Genomic DNA, 18,478 nt, shown 5'->3' with positions numbered 1-18,478 from the left:
GCAGATGAGATAGAAAGTCCAGTGTGAGCACTGGGATACACAAGTTGGGTTAGTTACAATTCTGAACTTAAAATTCGTAGACTTCCCTGTATGTGTCTTTCAGGTAACACTTTTAAGTATTAGTAATCTTGCATTCAACTGCAGCAGGTATAGTTTGAGGCTGTTCTGTGAAAAAAACCTCACGTGAATTGATTTCTTGTGTTTTATTAAGTCCTGTTACAGTAGTTCCTGTCTGATACACAAGTCCTACTACAGAAGGTGCAATCCCACAAAAAGGGTGAATGGATGTATCTGTTGGCCACGGGCATGCAAAGGAGATTTAATTGCTATCTTTTGCCTGCTTCCTTTTGGAGGAGAAAACTTCCTTTTAAGACCATTTCAGAGATACCGCTGAGATAACTTTGCAAGTGTTTACAAGTTGTATCTCTCCAGTACAAGGTGCCAGCCAGAAAAACCATCATGCTTGTTTGACTGTTTAGTTCAGGAAGAGAGGCTCCACTTCTTTGCAGCATCTGTCAATATTTGAGTTTGTGACAAGATCTCTTAGTATTGAAACAAGTTATGTGTGATAAAGGTATTCAAAAGTCAAGCGGTTTGTATTCACATCAAAGAATACAAACAACAATATAAAGTGGAGACAAATGAAAGAGAAGGGTACTATAGTCAAAGCAGTGAGCAGCCCTTCAAATTGAATGTGTTTTCCCAAAGCCAGAAGAGGTGATGGTTGGGACCAAAGATGAAGACCTCAGGCAGAACATTTTACATGTGAGGTTATAGGATGGCTTTGTGCTGCCAGTGGAGGTTCTAGCTGCCGAAACTTTGTCACTGGTTGAATAAAGAATCTAGAGAGGTGCAAGTACAGCGTCTGGGGCTAGAGGGACGTTGCTGATTGTCCTGGGACTGTGTTGCAGGTGAATACAGATCATTCCCTATAGGTAACACACTGGCCTTTCGCTGGTCTGGCTCAGCTGCCTGCTGGCTCTGTGCTCACAGGAGCCAGGAGGTCAGCAGGTGGCAATTGCTGATGAAGCTGCTCAAGCTTTTGCAGGCAAATCTCATACACAACTTTACTAATGACAGTGAAGCTTTAAAGGTCTTTTGGGTGTTATCTGTTCTGACAGCAGGGCAGGTGTGCATTAAGCTGCTTGTTATGCTGCCAACTTCAGCGCCTGAGGCAAGAAGCGAGCTCCAAGCAGCACAAAGCTGTGCTCCCTTCAAAGCAACAGCCCTGCCTCGGCCCATGTTAGTAAATTAAAAAGGGCTGAGGTACAGGAGCTCTGTCATTTATACTGTTTACAATTACAAAGGCTCTCTGGTATGTTTCTGATCCAGGCTGTAATTGCAGCCTCTCATTTTCTTACCTTCTGTCCCCAAGGCTACTGAGAGCATGGCTCTAAATGGCTCCCAAGATTCAGAGTGATCAAATTGCTTACCTTTTTTTATTTCAACATCCCAGAATTTTTGAAGTTCTGAGCTACATCTTGGAGGTTAGCCCAGCTCGGGACTGTTCCCTGCGGTTGGGCTGGATACCTGTTTTGGTAATGTGAGAGAATAGTGCTCCATTGCACTAGGGCTAAACTGTGCCAGCTCACCTCAAGGCTAGAGAACAGGCACTGGCACTCTTTGAATTACTGGTGTAGAAGTATCATTTAAATTCATGTTCAAAGCCCTGAAGCAGTTATAGAAAGACCTCTGTAGTTTTTAGCTGATAGAAGAGGAGAGCAGAGAGGTCAACAGATGGGAATTCAGCACAGAAAACAAATGAATTTGTTTGTTTACATTATGAGGTATAGGAAGGGGGGAATCAGGGAGGAGACTCCTCTTCAGAAGTTGTTAGTGAGGTTAGGAAAATTGCCACATCTCAGTGTACGGTTAGAAATGCAGATTTGTAATCATCTGCTTGCTGTTCCTTATGACTTATTTTACATATATATTACTGGGTCAGAATCTGATTTCATTGACAGTTCAAAGTCTCCCCTCTCCATGCTTGCCTGCATTACCAGATGGATTACTCTGGGAATGCTTCCTAACATTAGCTTGTGCGTTGGTAATGGTCCCTGGTGTCTAGAGAAAAGGTGATAGGTCACTCTGTACCTGTGCTAGAGAATGCCAGGCAAACTTAGAGAAATATGAAAAAAACCTGTAACAACATCTCTGCCACATGGACAAAGCTGGCCCTGAATAAAGAATTGATATGAAGGCACTACTGAAATTTGAACACAAGCCACAGTTCACCAATAGTGGCAAAATTTAAAAAGCTGTGTCCCATGAGTTGCCTCAGGTTGGAGCAGCTGCAAAACTGATGATAGCTGGTGTCCTATCATTGGTGCAGATCACATCAGCCAGTTGATGTTTGAGATCACCAAGTCACCAAAAGTGACTGTCGCCAAAAATTCTGGCTCTCATCTTCAGATGTGGATGATCATACAGAAGAAAATATAATTTCACAATGTTTTATTTCTGCTCTTCAAACAGTATTGGGCAAGCTTAAGTAATGTGATGGTAGGGACTTGCTGAGTCAGCATAACTGCTGTTAAGCACCTGTCAGCATTTGTTCTGAAAGTCAAGAAAACTTGACTTACACTTTCAGGTACTTATGCTTTCCAATACCCTACAAAACCAAACTTCCCTGAAGTATGTGAACCTCTGGCATCTAGAAACTTCTTCCTCTAAATCATTAAAAAACCACATAGGCTTGAAAACACTTTGCAGTGCATTTAGAAGTGTGTTCCTTTCAAGAGAGTGACATCTTGGCTACTGTGTCTGCACAAACTAATTTTCTTTCCCATTTGTTTCAGCAGCCAGCCCATCCCTGCCTCCTGCCCCACCAGCTCCTTCTCCAGCCCCAGCAGTGCCCAAGCCCTCTGCAGGTACAACTGATCCCGAGGAAGCAACAAGGCTGCTGACTGAAAAGAGGCGCCTTGCCCGCGAGCAGCGGGAACGGGAGGAGCAGGAAAGGAGGGAGAGAGAAGAGCTTGAAAGGTAATTATAGGCCTCTGCAGTAGAGAAGCATGTAGATGTTTTTAGCAGCTTTTTGTGTGTATTCTGCTGTTACATTGTTATGTGTGAAGCACAGCACTGAAGTGTGGAAGGCACAAGTTCCTCCCCAAACCATATTTTCCTGTTGGGTTTTCCAGTTGGTGGTGGTACCTAAGCAGATGTGTAAGGTTAAAACTTTTTCTAAGTAGAGCTTTAAAATAAGTCAGAAGGAGAGAGTAGATCCTTGCAGTTGTGATTAGTTTTTTTCCTCAGAGATTTATTCTGGCTAGAGAACTCTGTATGGCTGTTTTCAACTTTGTGATCAGCACAAAGCCTCTTACTTTGAGTTGTAAGATCTCTGTTGTGGGTGGTGCTTTAGGTGTGACTTAGACCTCTTTGTTTTCTTGTTTAAAATAAAGACACCCCCAACACCCTCCCAGAAGCTTTGGAGGGTAATTAATGTTATATCTCACTTTCTAATAGCAAATGAGTAGCCCATCAGGATACTCATGACTCTGGCTACAAGTCTACAAGTTGTGTTTTTTGGAGGGCTGCCATGCCTCTGGAATTTGTTGGATTTCTTTAACCACTTTGCTAATAGAAGCAAGGCAGAACTAGTTAAAATAGCCTGGCTTTACAAAAGGCTCACAACACTGACTCTCTCAAAAAGAGTTTTAAAGAAAAAAAGCTGCTGTGGCGTAAGAGTAATACAGTGAATAAATACTAAGTCAGAAAGATCAGAAATAAAAAGTAAAGAATAATCAGCTTTCGCAGAAAGGAGTTTTCAGTGTCTGTGCAGTGCCTTCATAAGGGAACTTGAAAGGAGTGGAGGCCAGTGAGATGATGTTGGTCTCCAGTGAGATAAGTCAGTTGTGAACAGTTTGAGCCATGTTTTACAAAATGGAAGCTGAATGGCTGTACTAATAAGCATAAAGGAATGTAGGAATAGGAAATAATCCTAACTTGACTACTGGTGTTGGTCTCTGAGGGATTATTTCTGAGGGAAGAGATCTTGTTTGGAGGTGAATATGTGAAACATGCAAAAACAAAATGAAAATGTCATTCTGAATGACCCAAGATAAATCTACGTTTTGAATGTTGAGTTTTATTTTTTCTTTACAATTGTAAAATTAGTAAAACTAGAAAAATAAGTGCTGACAGACACCGAAGAAAATCACAAGCACAAAGTAGTTCCCATATAAAAATCTACTAAGCAGGTGAGGCTTCTTCAGCTGGGAAGATACGCTAAAAAGTCCTAAATAATTCAGGAAACATCAAAGTTGAAGGGAAAAGTCACTCACTTCATAACACAAGGATATGAGGGGCCATTAGTAAGCTTGGGAGGAAACCTTCAAAAATTGGCAGAATTAGATGCTTTTTTTAATCAGGGAATCATTGCCATGAAGTGAGATGGGTGACAAAAATGCATACTTTTTAAAATATGATTATAGCAGAAAGGAGTGTTTTGCAGAATGTGTTAATCAAAGATACAATTTCTGACTCAGAAAGTGTGCAAGTTGTCAATTAGGCAGCGATATGCTGGAAAAGTATTGGTGTTGAATTGCAAAGTTTTTTATATTGGCCCCTATGGGAAGCAGAACAGAATAGGACAGCAGTGCACCCTTTATCAATTTGGGACAGCAGTGCTGGATAAGGAACCTGGTGGTTTGGCTTTTCTCCCTACTTTTATTTCCTGTTTTTCTTATGCTTATTTAATGATTGCAGACAAAAGAAAGAGGAGTTGTCACAGAGGATAGCTGAAGAGAGAGCTCGCCGAGAGGAGGAGGAAGCTCGCAGACAAGAAGCAGAAAAACAAAGGAAGGATGCAGAGGAGCGGGAGAAGGAGGAGCGGCTGCGCCGCCAGGCAGAAGAGAGAGAGCAGAGGGAGAAAGAAGAGATGGAGCGTGTTCAGAGACAAGTATGCTTCCCTCTTAGAATTTCTGGGCCAGTCTAGCTGGCAGCAAAGTGGGTGTAGCAGCACTTCTTTCCTAAACTAGAGCAATATCTACAATTTAAATGCTATCTGAAAAGTGTTGGGACAGAGTTAATTCCGTTGAGTAGTTCAAAGAGAGAGATCTTTCTACTTGACAGAAACATATGGTAGGGAGTTGAGCTTTGGGTTTTCTTTTTCCCTCTCTCCCTTTTCAATGTATTTTGAACAAATCCTTTCTTATTCCTCATAAATTAGGATGAAAAGATCAATATAGTTGTGTTGGGGAATTTGGATAAGTGCTATTATACCAGAGAATTCTTTGTCCCAAGAGTTATAGCAAGTCCAGATCTAAAGATAACTATTCACTGTGTTGAATTCTAATCCTATGTCAAATACTGCATTTGTGTGGGGCTGGCGGGAAGGGGTAAATTTAATCAAACCAAGGAGAACCTTTATCTGGCCCAGTACTCCAGAAATCAGTCAAACGACATAATAAATGAAAATGAAGTTTTTCAAGTGCTTTCATTTTTGATGGGCATAATGTTGGTTTACTGACTTCAGGAGAGGCTGTGGTAAGCATTCTGGATAGGATTCTTCTCTTCTCACATGTCCTCTTACTTCTTGCATGTGCTTTGTTCTTCCACAATCCAACACTTCAATTTGCCTTGTAGACACGAGGTTTTTCTTCTGATGTATAAATGTATGCTTCTGATAATAAATGTTTAAAGGACTGTGTTAGTGAATATGGCTGAGAAATTCCATTCTTCTTTTCCAGAAGATTTGTGCAACTTTCTTTGAAACGGTAAACTGAGGTTTAACTCAATTTAGCCCTGAAAGATAGCATGTGGCCAAGGCTTTTGTGGATGTTAGAGATGCAAAAAAATTATCTATTGTTGTAGTTCCATCATATAACAGTGTCCCAGTCAAGGAGCAAGGCCCTTCTCCAGTATATTCCAGACACATTTTGCATTTCATTAAAAAAGCAGAAATGGAAAGTTTGTGCAAATGGGCCTGTGGCTGTTTGCCCTTGATCCTGTTAAACAGTTACTCTGTTGGCCAAACAAAACATTCTGCTGCATTTGTTTTACCCTCAAAAATATCCACCACACAAAATACGGATCTCTCTAATACTTTCCTGGCTGCTGTTTTAAGGCTGAAGGCTAGAAAATTTATTCCTTATTTGTGATGTGCTGTGTTCTGGAACAGGTACAGAACCAAACATGATGTCCATTGTTTAGTTATTCTCTCCTAATACTATGCAAAACATGGAAATTAATCAAGAAATGCACAATTCCATTTGAAAAGATTTTTGTTGACTTGCAAACCCCAAGAGTGTGTTTTCAGGGTGTTGTAGACACACATAATTATATAGAGTATAAAACTTGTCATTCCTCACTTATTTTTCCTCGCTTCTTTTTCTTTTATCACCAACACAGAAAGAAGAGGAAGCTCGCCTGCGGGAAGAAGCCGAGAGGATTCGATTAGAACGTGAAAAGCATTTCCAAAGAGAAGAGCAAGAGCGCTTGGAAAGGAAGAAGGTAACTCAGTCCATGCAGAGAAACTGTGATTGGTTGTGCCTTAGCAGTCTGTTTCCACCTGAGCAGTAGGAAGCAAATGATGTAAATGTGCTCTCAGAAAGGCTGCAGTCCTCAATGGCCTGATGTGACAATGAAGGGAATATTGCCAACAGTAATAAATAATTCATTTTTTTGCAACAAACAGATACAGCTGATAAATGACAAGCAGTTGTGCTTTGGGAGAGAGATATTCAAATTAATGCCACCAAACATTATTTTACTCCTTTACATTTCATTGTAGAGGCTTGAGGAGATCATGAAGAGAACTAGGCGTGTAGAAGCTGTAGATAAGGTCAGTGCTGCTACTTAACATGTGTAAATGTTGAACACATTTCTGGTTTTTTCCCTCGTGCCATTCTTAATTTACAAAACTGTGCTTCCTTTGTAGAAATCCAATGACCAGCAAAATGGACATATATCAAAGGCAAATATTACTGGAGAAGCAGGTATTGTGTTTAACTGTGCCCTGAGCACAACAGGTGAATAAATGCCTACTGAGCACAATGATTTGAGAAACAGTTCTGGAACTTGGCACACTAACTGCAGTAATAAAAACTATGAGAGGAATATAAATGAAATCTTAGCAGACATTAATTATTTAGGCTTTCTGTATAGGTAGTTAGCCATTACTAAATGAGTCCAATGTTTTAGCAACTTTGTCACATTGGTGTTTAGCAAAAGGAATTTTCTTAATAAGTTTAATTACTTATATAGTGAAAAGAAATTCTTTCGTGGTTTGGATCACAAAATAAACTGATTCTACATTTTGTTTTTTATATTATTTTACATGTGGTTGTTGCAGATTTACTCCACTTTCTTAAAAGATTATTATTTCTTGTTAGTCATTACAACAAAGCATTTATTGTTCTAAATATCTCCCTGTGACTTCTTTCTTCCACACCTGCTGCCTTATTCACTTGGTCTTTATTTCTTTTTTTGACAAAATTGAGCTGCTATAAAAGCTTAGTCTTGTCACACTCACACTCTTATGCTTCCCTTCTACTCCATTCCCTCTATTTCTTTTTAGGTAATCTTCTATATAAGAATGTATTTTTTTTTCCTTTATTATATACTTATAATAAAGGAAGAAAAATAAAATGTAGCTTATATTCAGCAATCACCAGGTGTGAATTAGCACTGTTTAAAGATACTGAAGGCAAGCTATCAAATGGCTTATCCTATTGTAGCATAACATATTAAATGACATTAATCTTTTTCTCCTTTGTATTTGGGTTGAGTAACAGGGAAGACAGCAGCACTGACTGATGGATTACTTTTTTCCTTGATTTTTAAAGTGAACACTCTAATTAGTACTGTCAGGAAGCCTTTTTTACACAGATTTCATTACCTGTGTTTCTTTGTTTACATATTATGTAAGGGGAAAGCGGTTTGTGAGCTACTGATACAGGACTCATCTGGGATGCCATCTTTGTCTTTGGGCACTGTTGAAGGTGTTACAAAGCATTTAAAGAATTCCTGAAACTATAAAGGCTTCCACAACCGTTGGCTAGTGCTTTCCCTCTAGAGACAGACAAAAAGTAGTCTTCTATCAGTTTCCTAAGGCAGAGGAAACTTTGGATCTCCATTTCCCCAGGCCCAAGGGAAGGCCAGAGTCCTTGAATGACTGAATAAAGAGAAAACTGCTCTCAGCCTCAGGGCTGCTCTGCTGTTTGACTTTGCATTATCTATATGTACCATTGAGTTAAAGGTATATTCCAGCCACATAAATTTGCCTGACTCTCCACAAACAATTTGTTTTTAAAAATTTTTCTTAAGTCTTACTGTTTGCCAAAACCTGAGGAGGCATTTATGGGAATGGGCAAATCACACAATGTAAAAAAATCCATCAGCTTTCTGTCATTTGTTTGGCCTCTGCTTCAAAAATATGAGATTGTTCCACATTTCTGGTTTTTCTGCTTTTTCCTTCTAAACTTTAAAGCAAAAGTATTTTCCTGTTATTCAATTTGTAGAAGCACAGAAACCTCTATTTCTAGTATCTTCCATATAAAAACTGGCAAAAGGTCACTCTAAGACATTCAGTATAAAAGTCTTTAACCCAAACATTTGGAGTACAGTGAAATTAGGCAGCTGAAGGAGGGGCTTACCAGACGAGGTTTTGGGTAATGTAGATAAATGTGTCCAAGCCTATGAATACTGAATTGTCCTTGCAATTACTGTGGCAGATGTTAGCAGGGTGGGGTGCAGTTGCTTCCTCTTACTGACCTGAATATGAATAGAGGGATTCTAAATACAATGCAGAAGGCTGTAGTTGTACTTTAAAAGAAAGCCACAAGGCCAGCCAGAAACATGTATTACGTGGTCTTGGCATGAGGGACCGGGATAATCTCATTTTATGTTGCTCTCTGCAATGTTTTGTAGTAATCATTTGGTACTTATTGAAAGAAGTGTCCTTCCCAATGTAGATTTTTTTTTCTTTATTTCCTTTTCCTTTTCAGTTCCATCCAGTCACTGGAATCAAGAAATACCAGTGTATGGAATTAGTAATATCCAAGTTTTGCTCTATTCCATTCTCTCTTGCTACTTGAAAAGTGCCAGCATAACATTCTATCAGATATCAGCCTCTTTTGCCCACTGGCTTATATGTTGGAATTGTGCATATGATTGTAAAATGTTTATTCTTGTTCACAAAGCTATGGCTTTGAAATCTGGCTTTCTGACATTTACTTTGGACCTGAAACGGGGTTTGTGTGCCCAAAAAGCTGACAAAGGAGATGGAATTGGGTAGACGGGCGGGGAGGGGTGTGCGAACCCTCTATTTTTTTAAAACTGTAACTCGCTTTAGCTGTGCTGGCTTTTGTAGAAAATATTTTCCCCCAATCTACAGGGCAGAGGCTGCTGCTTGGTTTAATGCAACCCTGTGTTTCTGTGCCCAGTCGCAGGCAGCCCTGCGTGTCCCCCGGAGCCGCAGCACGCAGCGGTGCCAGCCCCGCACAGCCACAACGGGAGCGCGGCCGCCGGCGTGTGTGGGGAGCCTCCGCACCAGCCCCCCGGGAACGTGGACAGGTAAAACACTGCCAGGTGCCGTGAGCAGCCCTGCCTGGGGACAGGGCTGCTGGAATAATAAATCATATTCACATCCGTGAGTTCGTTAATTAAATAAGAAGCAACTGTTCAATCTGCCTTTTATCTTTTCCTCTGTTAAGGAAAGAACTTTATCACATTTCAAGGAGTAGTAACTGATTTTTGCTAAATGATAGGGAAGAAATTTTTACAAAATAGAGCATGTTCTTTGCAGCGTTTGGAACAATGTGTTTGGCAGCAGTTATTACATTTATTGAAACTTAATGGAAAGGGAATTTTTTCTGTTTCTTTCCCTGAATTAAGCTTATAAAACCCACTCTGGGCTTGCACTGCTTTTCTTAATTCAAATAACAAATATTGTGGTTTTCAGCCTAGATGTTTTGATTTCTAAACTGCTTGAAGTATTAGCAAGTGGTGATGTACATATGTCCTTTGTGTGTGATACAGGATTAGTCACTTTGGTTATGCATTTTAAAAAAACACCTTTGTTCCTCATAAGGAGTATTTGAGGAGGCAGATATTATAGATTGGGTGCTCTGTAGCCATGAAGCAAGCCACTCTGAGAAACTGTTGAAAAGCTTGAAACCTCAGTGTTGAACTGAGTGACATCTGTTACATAAGCATGAGCTGTCAGTTATTTTAATTTTAGTGATGCAGAAAGCCAAATAATCTCGCAGTCCTTTCATGTTTTATGTAGGTAGTGCCGGAATATGCATGGAAAAACTTGAATGTGGGAAGCCATTGTGCAGTCTGTAATGGACAGTATGCTTCAGGGTGTGATTGGCACTAATTGAAGGAGGAATTTGCCCTTTCTCGATCCCTCCATATGCATGGGGGATCTTAGCCTGCTGTCATGCTAACAAGGATGCTCCTGCTGAGGGAAGTTCTGTCAGTGACACTGAGTTGCATTGGATGAGCTGCACAGAGCTGCCTCATAATTGTCTTGGGCAGCTATTAAAATGTTAATCACTCTCAGCCTTACAAGCACCTTGGTGTTTGAAATATAAAATGTTCCACACTAATGAGTGCTGTCCTGTACCGTTATAATCTGCATGGGAGGAACCTCAGAATGACCACAGTGAAGAATGAATAAAAGAGATTGAGGAACACTGACAAAAGTAGGAAGCACATTTGGGAAAACTGGCATGCCAGGTTGGAATGTGTCCGCTTTAGAGGTACATCTACAGTGACTGGGAAGGTGAAGCCTGAAGCACTTGGTAGTGTCCCACAGATTTTTGTCAGATTTTAAAAGCCACAGGTGCCAACACCATTGCTACTGTATCTTGTGTGCTGTGGTTGTCTGCTATCCAGATACCCCTGACATGGTGGCACACACAGGGGAGTGGGTGCAGGTTGTCTCCTGAGTGAGCAGCTCACTTTGGCCCTCAGCAAGATTTGTCTTTTGTCTGAAAAATACTTCTTCATGTTTTAACGACAAGAGTGCTGAGGATTCTGACCAGAAGTTAAAAAGGTGTTACCTGGGGGATTTGTGTCATGTGCTTGTGTGGGTGAGAGGCTGGAGTGATGCAGAACCCTACAGAAGCCTAATCCATAGCCCACTTACAGATTTTTTGCTTATACTCCATTCCCTAATTCTTTGCCCAAGATTCTTTACTACTTCTTAGAAAAAGTTGTTTCACTACACTAGTTTATATTGACAGCACTTTCCTTATGGTATTTACTCTGTAATTCCTCTTTTCTGTGCTGTTTTCTACAAACACTTGCAATGCAGTGCAAACACCTCAGTGAGTACAGTTCACCTCATGTGTCTCCATCCTGGGTGCATGGAGCTGGGTCTGGGCAGGTTAGATAACCAGTTTTTAGAAATATACAGTTGGTCTGTGTGATTGCCTTCATATCTTGTCCTGGAAAAGAAAGCTCCTCATTGCTGGCTGGTTTCAGTGCTGTTGTCTCAGTGGATTAAAAATAAGCACCATTTATTTAAATAAACCAGAAGTCTGGAATACATTTTGCTGTTAATGTCTATCTATGTCTCCTCTGCAAAAATCCTCTCAATAAATGGGGTGACTGACATTTTCCTTCAGATCAGAAGTAACAGCTGTGAAAATGGTGTTTTTCAAAGGCCTGCAAATCCGTTTTTTCCTATTCAGTGTTGATTTCTGATGAATGATCGGAAGCAGATATACTGAATTCTGGCTTTATTTTTTAGTCTCTTCAAATTCTAATTTCAGGCTGTGTCTATATAGAGTTTTGGCTAAAATTATCTACAACAGATATAATTTTCAGTAATTTTAAATGTTTGCATGTTCCAATTTCTTTAATTAAACTGGCTCCCTTTTCCCAACATCCTCCAGTCTGTCTTGTTAATATTGATGTGTCCAGGTCAAAATGTGAAGCTACAGAGATACTTTTCAGCTGCCATGGAGATGTCCTTCAGATGCTTGCAAGACTGTTATGTTTGGAAATGCATTCTCAACAACTTAGGCAACTTTTTTTTCCTCTATTACATAAGTGTCTTGCTACACGCACACTTATGGAATATGTTAGAATGCCAAAATTATCCAGTTCTTTCTGCAATATTGTGTGCCTGAAAAGGATATCTCTGGTGTTGCATTAGACACTTAGACAACATTAAGAATGTAACACAAGACAGTAAGAACAGCTGTAGCAGGTCAAAAACCTTTTCTCTTTTTTGTGTTCTTTGTTTTAATGGCCTGTAGCACAACATAGAGGGAAAAAAAAAGGTAATTACCAGGAGATCCTCTGGCCAATGAAGGGTTGCTAAGCATTGTGGTCCAAATGCAACCATAGGCTCAAGTAGTCCCTAAGCTGCTAATTACCAGAAGCTGAAGGGCATAGCAATCTCCTAGGACTTCATCTAATCTCCTTTTGAGCTTGTGGCCTCTAAGATGTCCACTGGAAATTAATTCCACTCTTCTGTTTCCCTTGTTTAGTCTAAATTTGCTCCTCCAGTCCTTAGGTGGATCAAGCAGCATAGAATCTAGAAAATTTTATACCACAAAATTTAGAATATTTATTGTTCTGATTTCCTTTTCTGTACCCCCTTTGTGATTGTAGACTCCTCTGTCTCAAAAGACATTATTCGGGTCTGAATGAATTATGCTCTAACTCCATGTGTAATGCTGGCAATGCCATGGCACATAAATATAAACGATGAAGAATTATTTATTCACTAAGTCAGCTGATAAATTGGGTAGAAAAATTCTGTTTGCAGAAGCAAAAGGGTTCTTCATTGCTCTAATACTTGTTGAACTACTGCACTGTTTGATTTGTATGAATGAGCAGTTGCTCTCTTTCCACCTCTTTCTAACCTATTCATCAAACTTGGCTTCTTATCCTAGTTCTGATATGGCTATTGGCAGTATATGGAGATAAAGTAAATAACAGGATACCTTCTAGTGAATAATGAACTAATGACCATACATGACAGAGCACCTTTTAATAGTCCTAATGCATTTCACAGATTCTGGTCCTCCTCTTACACGTGTGGGTCTTTGGCACAAAAGGGTGGCACTGAGCAGGGTTTCTGTGCCTGCTCTCAAACTCAGTGCAGTGAAACATATTTTTCACTTTGAAATTTGCCCAGCATATCCACAGATGAAAAAAGGGGAGTGCCTTTCTGAAAAAGAACTGGTGATAATTTGAAAAACTGGGAAGGCTTGATATGAACACCAGCATGTGATTCTCTGAGCTTTGGATAAAAAGACACTGCCACTTTCAAAAGAGCAATGATTGTTTTTTGTCTCTTGGGGAATACTGTAAAACAATTCTTTGTTTGTGCAAAGTTGTACAAAGAAGCTGGCAAATGAAAATATACTGTCTGCCAATTACAAGCAGGTTTCTTTTTCAGACTAGTAAATGTGCTGTCAGAAAATAAGCCTGTGAAGCCAAGCTGCCTTCTGAGAAATGGCCTGAGGAAATTGGTAGCCAAGTTTCAATCTAGGAAAATTGTGTCTGTGCCTTTGTGGCCAAAACATTTCCAAACAACCTGAACAGTTGCAATGGGGCCAGACAGGGAATAGGTATCCAGGATTGCCAGGATCTAACTGTTTGAGGGCTTTGGGAAGAACCTGTGAAAGATCACAAAATTTTTGAGTATTTGTTGAGCACTTGCTCTTGCCTGAGGAGCTTATGGTCCCATTACTGTCATCCTGTTCACTGAAGTAGCACCTTAGTTTCTCCTCTCTGGCAGAATAGGACATGCCATCTGCAGAGTCAGAAGGATTTGACGATGCAGCACCTAATAAAGGGGTTTGGAGGGGAGGCCCAAGGCTGCAAGAGGTGAGCAATATCATCTGAGGACAGTACATGTAAATGCAGAGTGTCTTGTGCTTGTGCTGCTCTGGATGGGGGAGATGTGCAGGAGCTTGCTCATAATGGACCTTTCTCACATGGCAGATGGAAAACGAAGGTCCAGATTGATGAGGGGTTCTGGGAGAGGGCTCTTTTGGCTTGGATGGTATCAATAGGAGAAGTGTGGAGCTGGGTAGTGCCTTGGAAATGGCCCCTAAGATCTTTTATGAGAGAAGGGAATGAAAGGAGCACTATATTGAAGGGGGAGTTTTTTCTCTGGATAAGTGGCATATAGAAGAAGCTGCTCCAAAACTGGTAGCAGAAGAAATAATAAAAGATCCAAGAAATAATAACAGTGATCTTATCCAAGGGCGATTACATTGATTTGCAATAAGAGGAAGGGTACAACAAAGGTTATGAGATCTGAAAAATATGTTAGGAGCTGTAAATTGCATTATGTGGGTGGTTCCAGGTAGTGGTGGTGCTGCAGAGATTTCCTTATTGATTCCCATTGCAGTTGCTTCTCAGACTGCAGTGTCCATCCTGTAGTTCTGGCTATCATGTAACCAAAGGTAACTACTATCCCACGGGTTTGAGGGAAGGAATACCAAGTACTTGGCTGCAAAACCATTTTTTCCTACTGTGGTAGAAGCATAGTTTTGCTTTCACTGGCTAAAAGAATGCTTGGGATTGATGCAGACTTCTCTTCCATTTGTACTACTGCTTTGAGGATGACTAAACTTCAGTTCTAGATAAAGTACCTAAGGAAAAATTGCTATGTTTCTCTTTCAGCAATCTCAATCTAGAGGAGAATGCAAATGAAAATGGAATGTCTATGCAGAATGATAATTTTGAAGAGATCATGAACCTGCCTATTGGTTCTAAACCATCCCGGCTGGATGCTATGAACAATGATGGAAGCAACAGTCCCGAAATTCCTTTGAATCCAATTCTAGCCTTTGAAGATAAGAGCACTCTTTTGCCTCAGGTAGATAGTGTTCAAACACATCAAACAGCAGGTAGGTTTGCTGTGGTTCACTAACACTTGTAATTTGTTGTAATTGAGAGAAGTCTCAGAGCTATCAATCAGCTTATATTGATAAGCTTATTCATTTAAGGATTTTTGAACTCTATTTTTTTTTATATTTAAACTCTGTTTAAATTTTAAACAAATTTTATTTGTTTAAATTTTAAACAAATCTATACAAAGGGCACATCTCTTTGCAGAGCTATGCATGCTGGGCACATACAGATGCAGTGCAATGGTGGTGAGGCCTTATCATTTCCTGGATGAGGGCTTCTCACATACGCTTTACTTTGTGCCCTTTGGAGTTGCTTGGAAAGGTTTGCCCGGTGCTTTCAGGCAGAAGTGATAGGTGACAGCTGCTGCTCTGACCTTATGATCAGCAGCTGGGTTCCAGTTTTGCAAGTGCAGTGCTTGACATGCACATGCAGAAGGGGAGTAACTACTTCTTAAAAACTACTTTTTGAAATTCTGGATATGCTTTCCTCGTCAAGTTCTTGCAGACATCGAGGGATGGTTTCCAGGACACTGGGTTTTTCTGAATTACATCATAACTTTGCAAGAAAGCTAGGTAAACAAATACTGATTTAGCAAATTAAATTGTATAGCACTGTATTTTTCTCTGGCCTAAAAATGTAAGGAAAATCATCTCACATTAAAATAATTGCATAAACACCTAACATTTTGAAGAAAGAATTGCCACTCTGACCTGTCATGTTTACCTTCTGTTTTAGAAGTGATCTGATTGTTTCTTCTGAAGAACCAAAGGTGATATGAGCATCTCTGCAGTCAGTTTCTTCCATGCTATGAAGGAGTGTTTTATTTTTTCTCTCCAGTTTTTTAAAGATTTCTTGAATATCTTTTTTGGAAGGACTTTAGTAAAACCAGCAGAAGAAATGAGGGGAATAGACTTGGATCACCATTCTAATAGCTTTCATCACTAGAAAAATCATGCTTCATGTGCGTTACTTAATATGGCTATTTCCAACAAGCTTTTTTGTTAGTAAATGAATATTTCTGCATTCCTTAAGACACAAGACACTGGAATCTGAAAGTAACGGGCTGATTTGGGTGGTGGGACTGATTCTTTTTTGTTTTTAAAAAAGGTGGGTGTTGGTTTAAAAGGCATAATTGTAAAATTGGCAAAGAATCTTTTACACTTTATGGTTCTAATACTTGAAAAATAAATGCCTCATTGCTCTACAAGTAGAGTTAATGGGGTGTTTTATTTAAACCTGTTGGTTTAAATGTTATTGCAGAGAACTCTAATTATGGGGGCAAACTATAGGCTTCTGTATCAGGTTCTTGTAAATGTAATTCCTACAGGGACATTCTGTAAATTGAGACGTCACTATGATCTTCTCACATTTTCTCTAAAAACACAAAACAAGAAAGGTTTTAAAATGTGAAAATTTGAAAGCATTATTTTTTCATGGACAAGAGGATAACCTATTGTTCTCCTAGAGAATGTATTTATGAATTTTGCTCAGTACAGAAATAAATCATTTGATTGAATAAATTAGACAAATGTGGTGAAAAATATACTGCAAACTTGATTTTTTTAGTTACATCCATGTTCACAACACTATAAAAGATGTGTATGCATATGTGCACACACGTGTGCACACATACAAGGAATTACCTTGTTTTGAGTCCTGTAAATTGCTGCTGTTCCCAATGATGGAAGACTTTTCCTTTGCCTTATCAGACTTTTGAAGACTGTGTGAAACCTGGGATATTTGAGTTTTGGATGATGATGCAGGTTCAGGGATTTTTGGGGTTTGCTCGTTTCAGAGCAAATGGAAAATGGTCATTGTGCTTTTTTATGTAGTGTGTGGTTTTTATAAAGCAGTGCAGCTTGAGTGATAAGAGGAGCGATGCAGGTTGCTTTCTCTTTAGTTTGATGCCGATTTCTACTGTCATTCATTGTTCCATCCCACACTTTTGGTTGCTGTTGTGCAGAACTGTAAAACCTTGCACGTTTTTGTGCTTTGCTAAACAATGCTGTTGGAGGCAGAGCTCGCTCTGGGTGTTTGCGTTTGCAGCATCGCCAAAGGCTTGAGGCATTGCTCTCTGAATCAGTGAGAAGATCCTTGGGTAGGGAAAAATGGAGGTTCATGGGCTCTCAGCTCCTGCTAACAGAGAATTTTCCATTAAGATTCCTGCACTTGCCTCTGGTGAGCACTGAGCGAGGCCTCTAGGAAGCTGTGCAGAAAGTCTGTGCTAGCAGAAGAGATCGTCTGAGACAAAAGCCGAAGGATTTTTGAAGAAATTTCTGCTGCTGCCGAGTGTTCATCTGATAGAGGAGATGGGACAAAAGCAATGGAAATTAAATGAAAGAGACTTCATCTGCCAGAATATTTATGGAAGGGAAAAAACAGCCATTCAGTCAGAGTGCTTTCAATAGTAACTTGTGACACAGTAAAATGAATTGGGTTCCTTTCTTGCTTTCTTTAGTTTTCCATGTACATAGCCACAATATTTTGAAGTGTCCAAAATATGTAGTTTTTCTTTAAAACTATATATAGCATGTAAGTACCAAATAAAACTTGTTTGAAATATTTATTTCTACTTATATTTTCATTTTCTCGCATAATTGAAGCAAGAGTCAATCTCTGATAGAAAACTGTTCTTGCTACTCATGGTCTGCTTAAAATTTTGCTTCAGATTTTCTCTGATTTCCTTACTGAAAATCAGTACAGAGTCACTTGCAACAAAAAGGAGAGTAATGAAATAGGCAGTTACATTTAGCTTGAGTTTTAAGTCTTAGGATTCATTTAGGATCGGGTTTAAATTGTGTTGATCTTGAGCTATTTAGGATTGGTTATAAATTATGCTGGTCTATTTTTGGGGAGACTTCAGCACATTTGCTTCACTGTTTGTGGAAAAATGGGCTGGCTTTATTTCTCACATTTGCTTTTTTTGCTTTGATTTTTTTTTTTTTAGCAGGGCTGGATTAAAAACAGTTTGTCATTACAGTCAATCCAGGTTTGCTTCAAATGAGAGCAAGAATTTCCTGTTTCAAGGGCATGACATACAATATAAGAACAAGGGAATTGAGAGTAGGTGTATGAAATTTTAAAAAAGATTTAATATTGAATTTTTAAATCTTTTGGTTAAGCCTCTTTTAATGCAGGGAAAACAGTTTCTCTTATGTTTAGTGTTGGTTTTGACAATAAAATATGGTATGGGAGGAAGGCCAGCTCCTCTGCCAGCTATTGCAACTGGTTGTGGTGTTTGTACCATGAGGGGCGAGGTGGAACTGCTCTGTGAGGTGCAAGTAGCAGGTGCAGAGAGCTGTTCTGAGGGCTGGGAGCAGCAGCCTTCCCCAGCAGAGAGCTGTGTGCTCTGGGCAGGCTCAGCTCTGTGCTCCCATCTCCACGGCACGGCATCGATGCTCACAGGGATGATGCTCTGAGTTATTTCAGGACATCACAACTGCTGCATTGCTCTCCATTAGCTCTGTTTGCTTCATGTCTTTTATCTCCTCATTCCTGATGAAGAGTCCTTTGTTGTTTGTTAGCTTTCTTGCTAAGACATTGAAATAATGTTTGAGATTACCTAAGAATACAGATACAGGACACCTTCTAATATCATTACTTAATATTGCACTGCTTCTTTTTGGAAACTGATCTAAAATCACCCACA

At 39.7% G+C, this 18,478-nt stretch overlaps 1 protein-coding gene across 4 annotated transcripts in view; it reads left to right on the top strand.

Annotated features, from left to right (window-relative positions):
- MAP7 (microtubule associated protein 7) overlaps positions 1-17,391 on the top strand; it is a 109,691-nt gene extending 92,300 nt beyond the window's left edge. For 3 of the 4 annotated variants that reach the window (XM_059468868.1, XM_059468867.1, XM_059468865.1), the window contains exons 11-18: positions 2,799-2,982; positions 4,705-4,897; positions 6,349-6,450; positions 6,731-6,781; positions 6,878-6,935; positions 9,384-9,513; positions 14,599-14,825; positions 15,565-17,391. In XM_059468868.1, the coding sequence (XP_059324851.1) occupies positions 2,799-2,982; positions 4,705-4,897; positions 6,349-6,450; positions 6,731-6,781; positions 6,878-6,935; positions 9,384-9,513; positions 14,599-14,825; positions 15,565-15,575 (956 nt within the window). In that variant the 3' untranslated portion in view covers positions 15,576-17,391. The remainder of the gene's footprint in view (positions 1-2,798; positions 2,983-4,704; positions 4,898-6,348; positions 6,451-6,730; positions 6,782-6,877; positions 6,936-9,383; positions 9,514-14,598; positions 14,826-15,564) is intronic. The other variant, XM_059468866.1, reaches the window with a different exon arrangement.
- Positions 17,392-18,478: the final 1,087 nt, after the last annotated feature.

This window comes from Ammospiza nelsoni, chromosome 3 (genome assembly GCF_027579445.1).
Source record: "Ammospiza nelsoni isolate bAmmNel1 chromosome 3, bAmmNel1.pri, whole genome shotgun sequence".
Lineage (NCBI taxonomy): Eukaryota > Metazoa > Chordata > Aves > Passeriformes > Passerellidae > Ammospiza > Ammospiza nelsoni.
The sequence above is the reverse complement of the archived record's forward strand: the minus strand, read 5'-3'. Positions and strand labels throughout refer to the sequence as shown.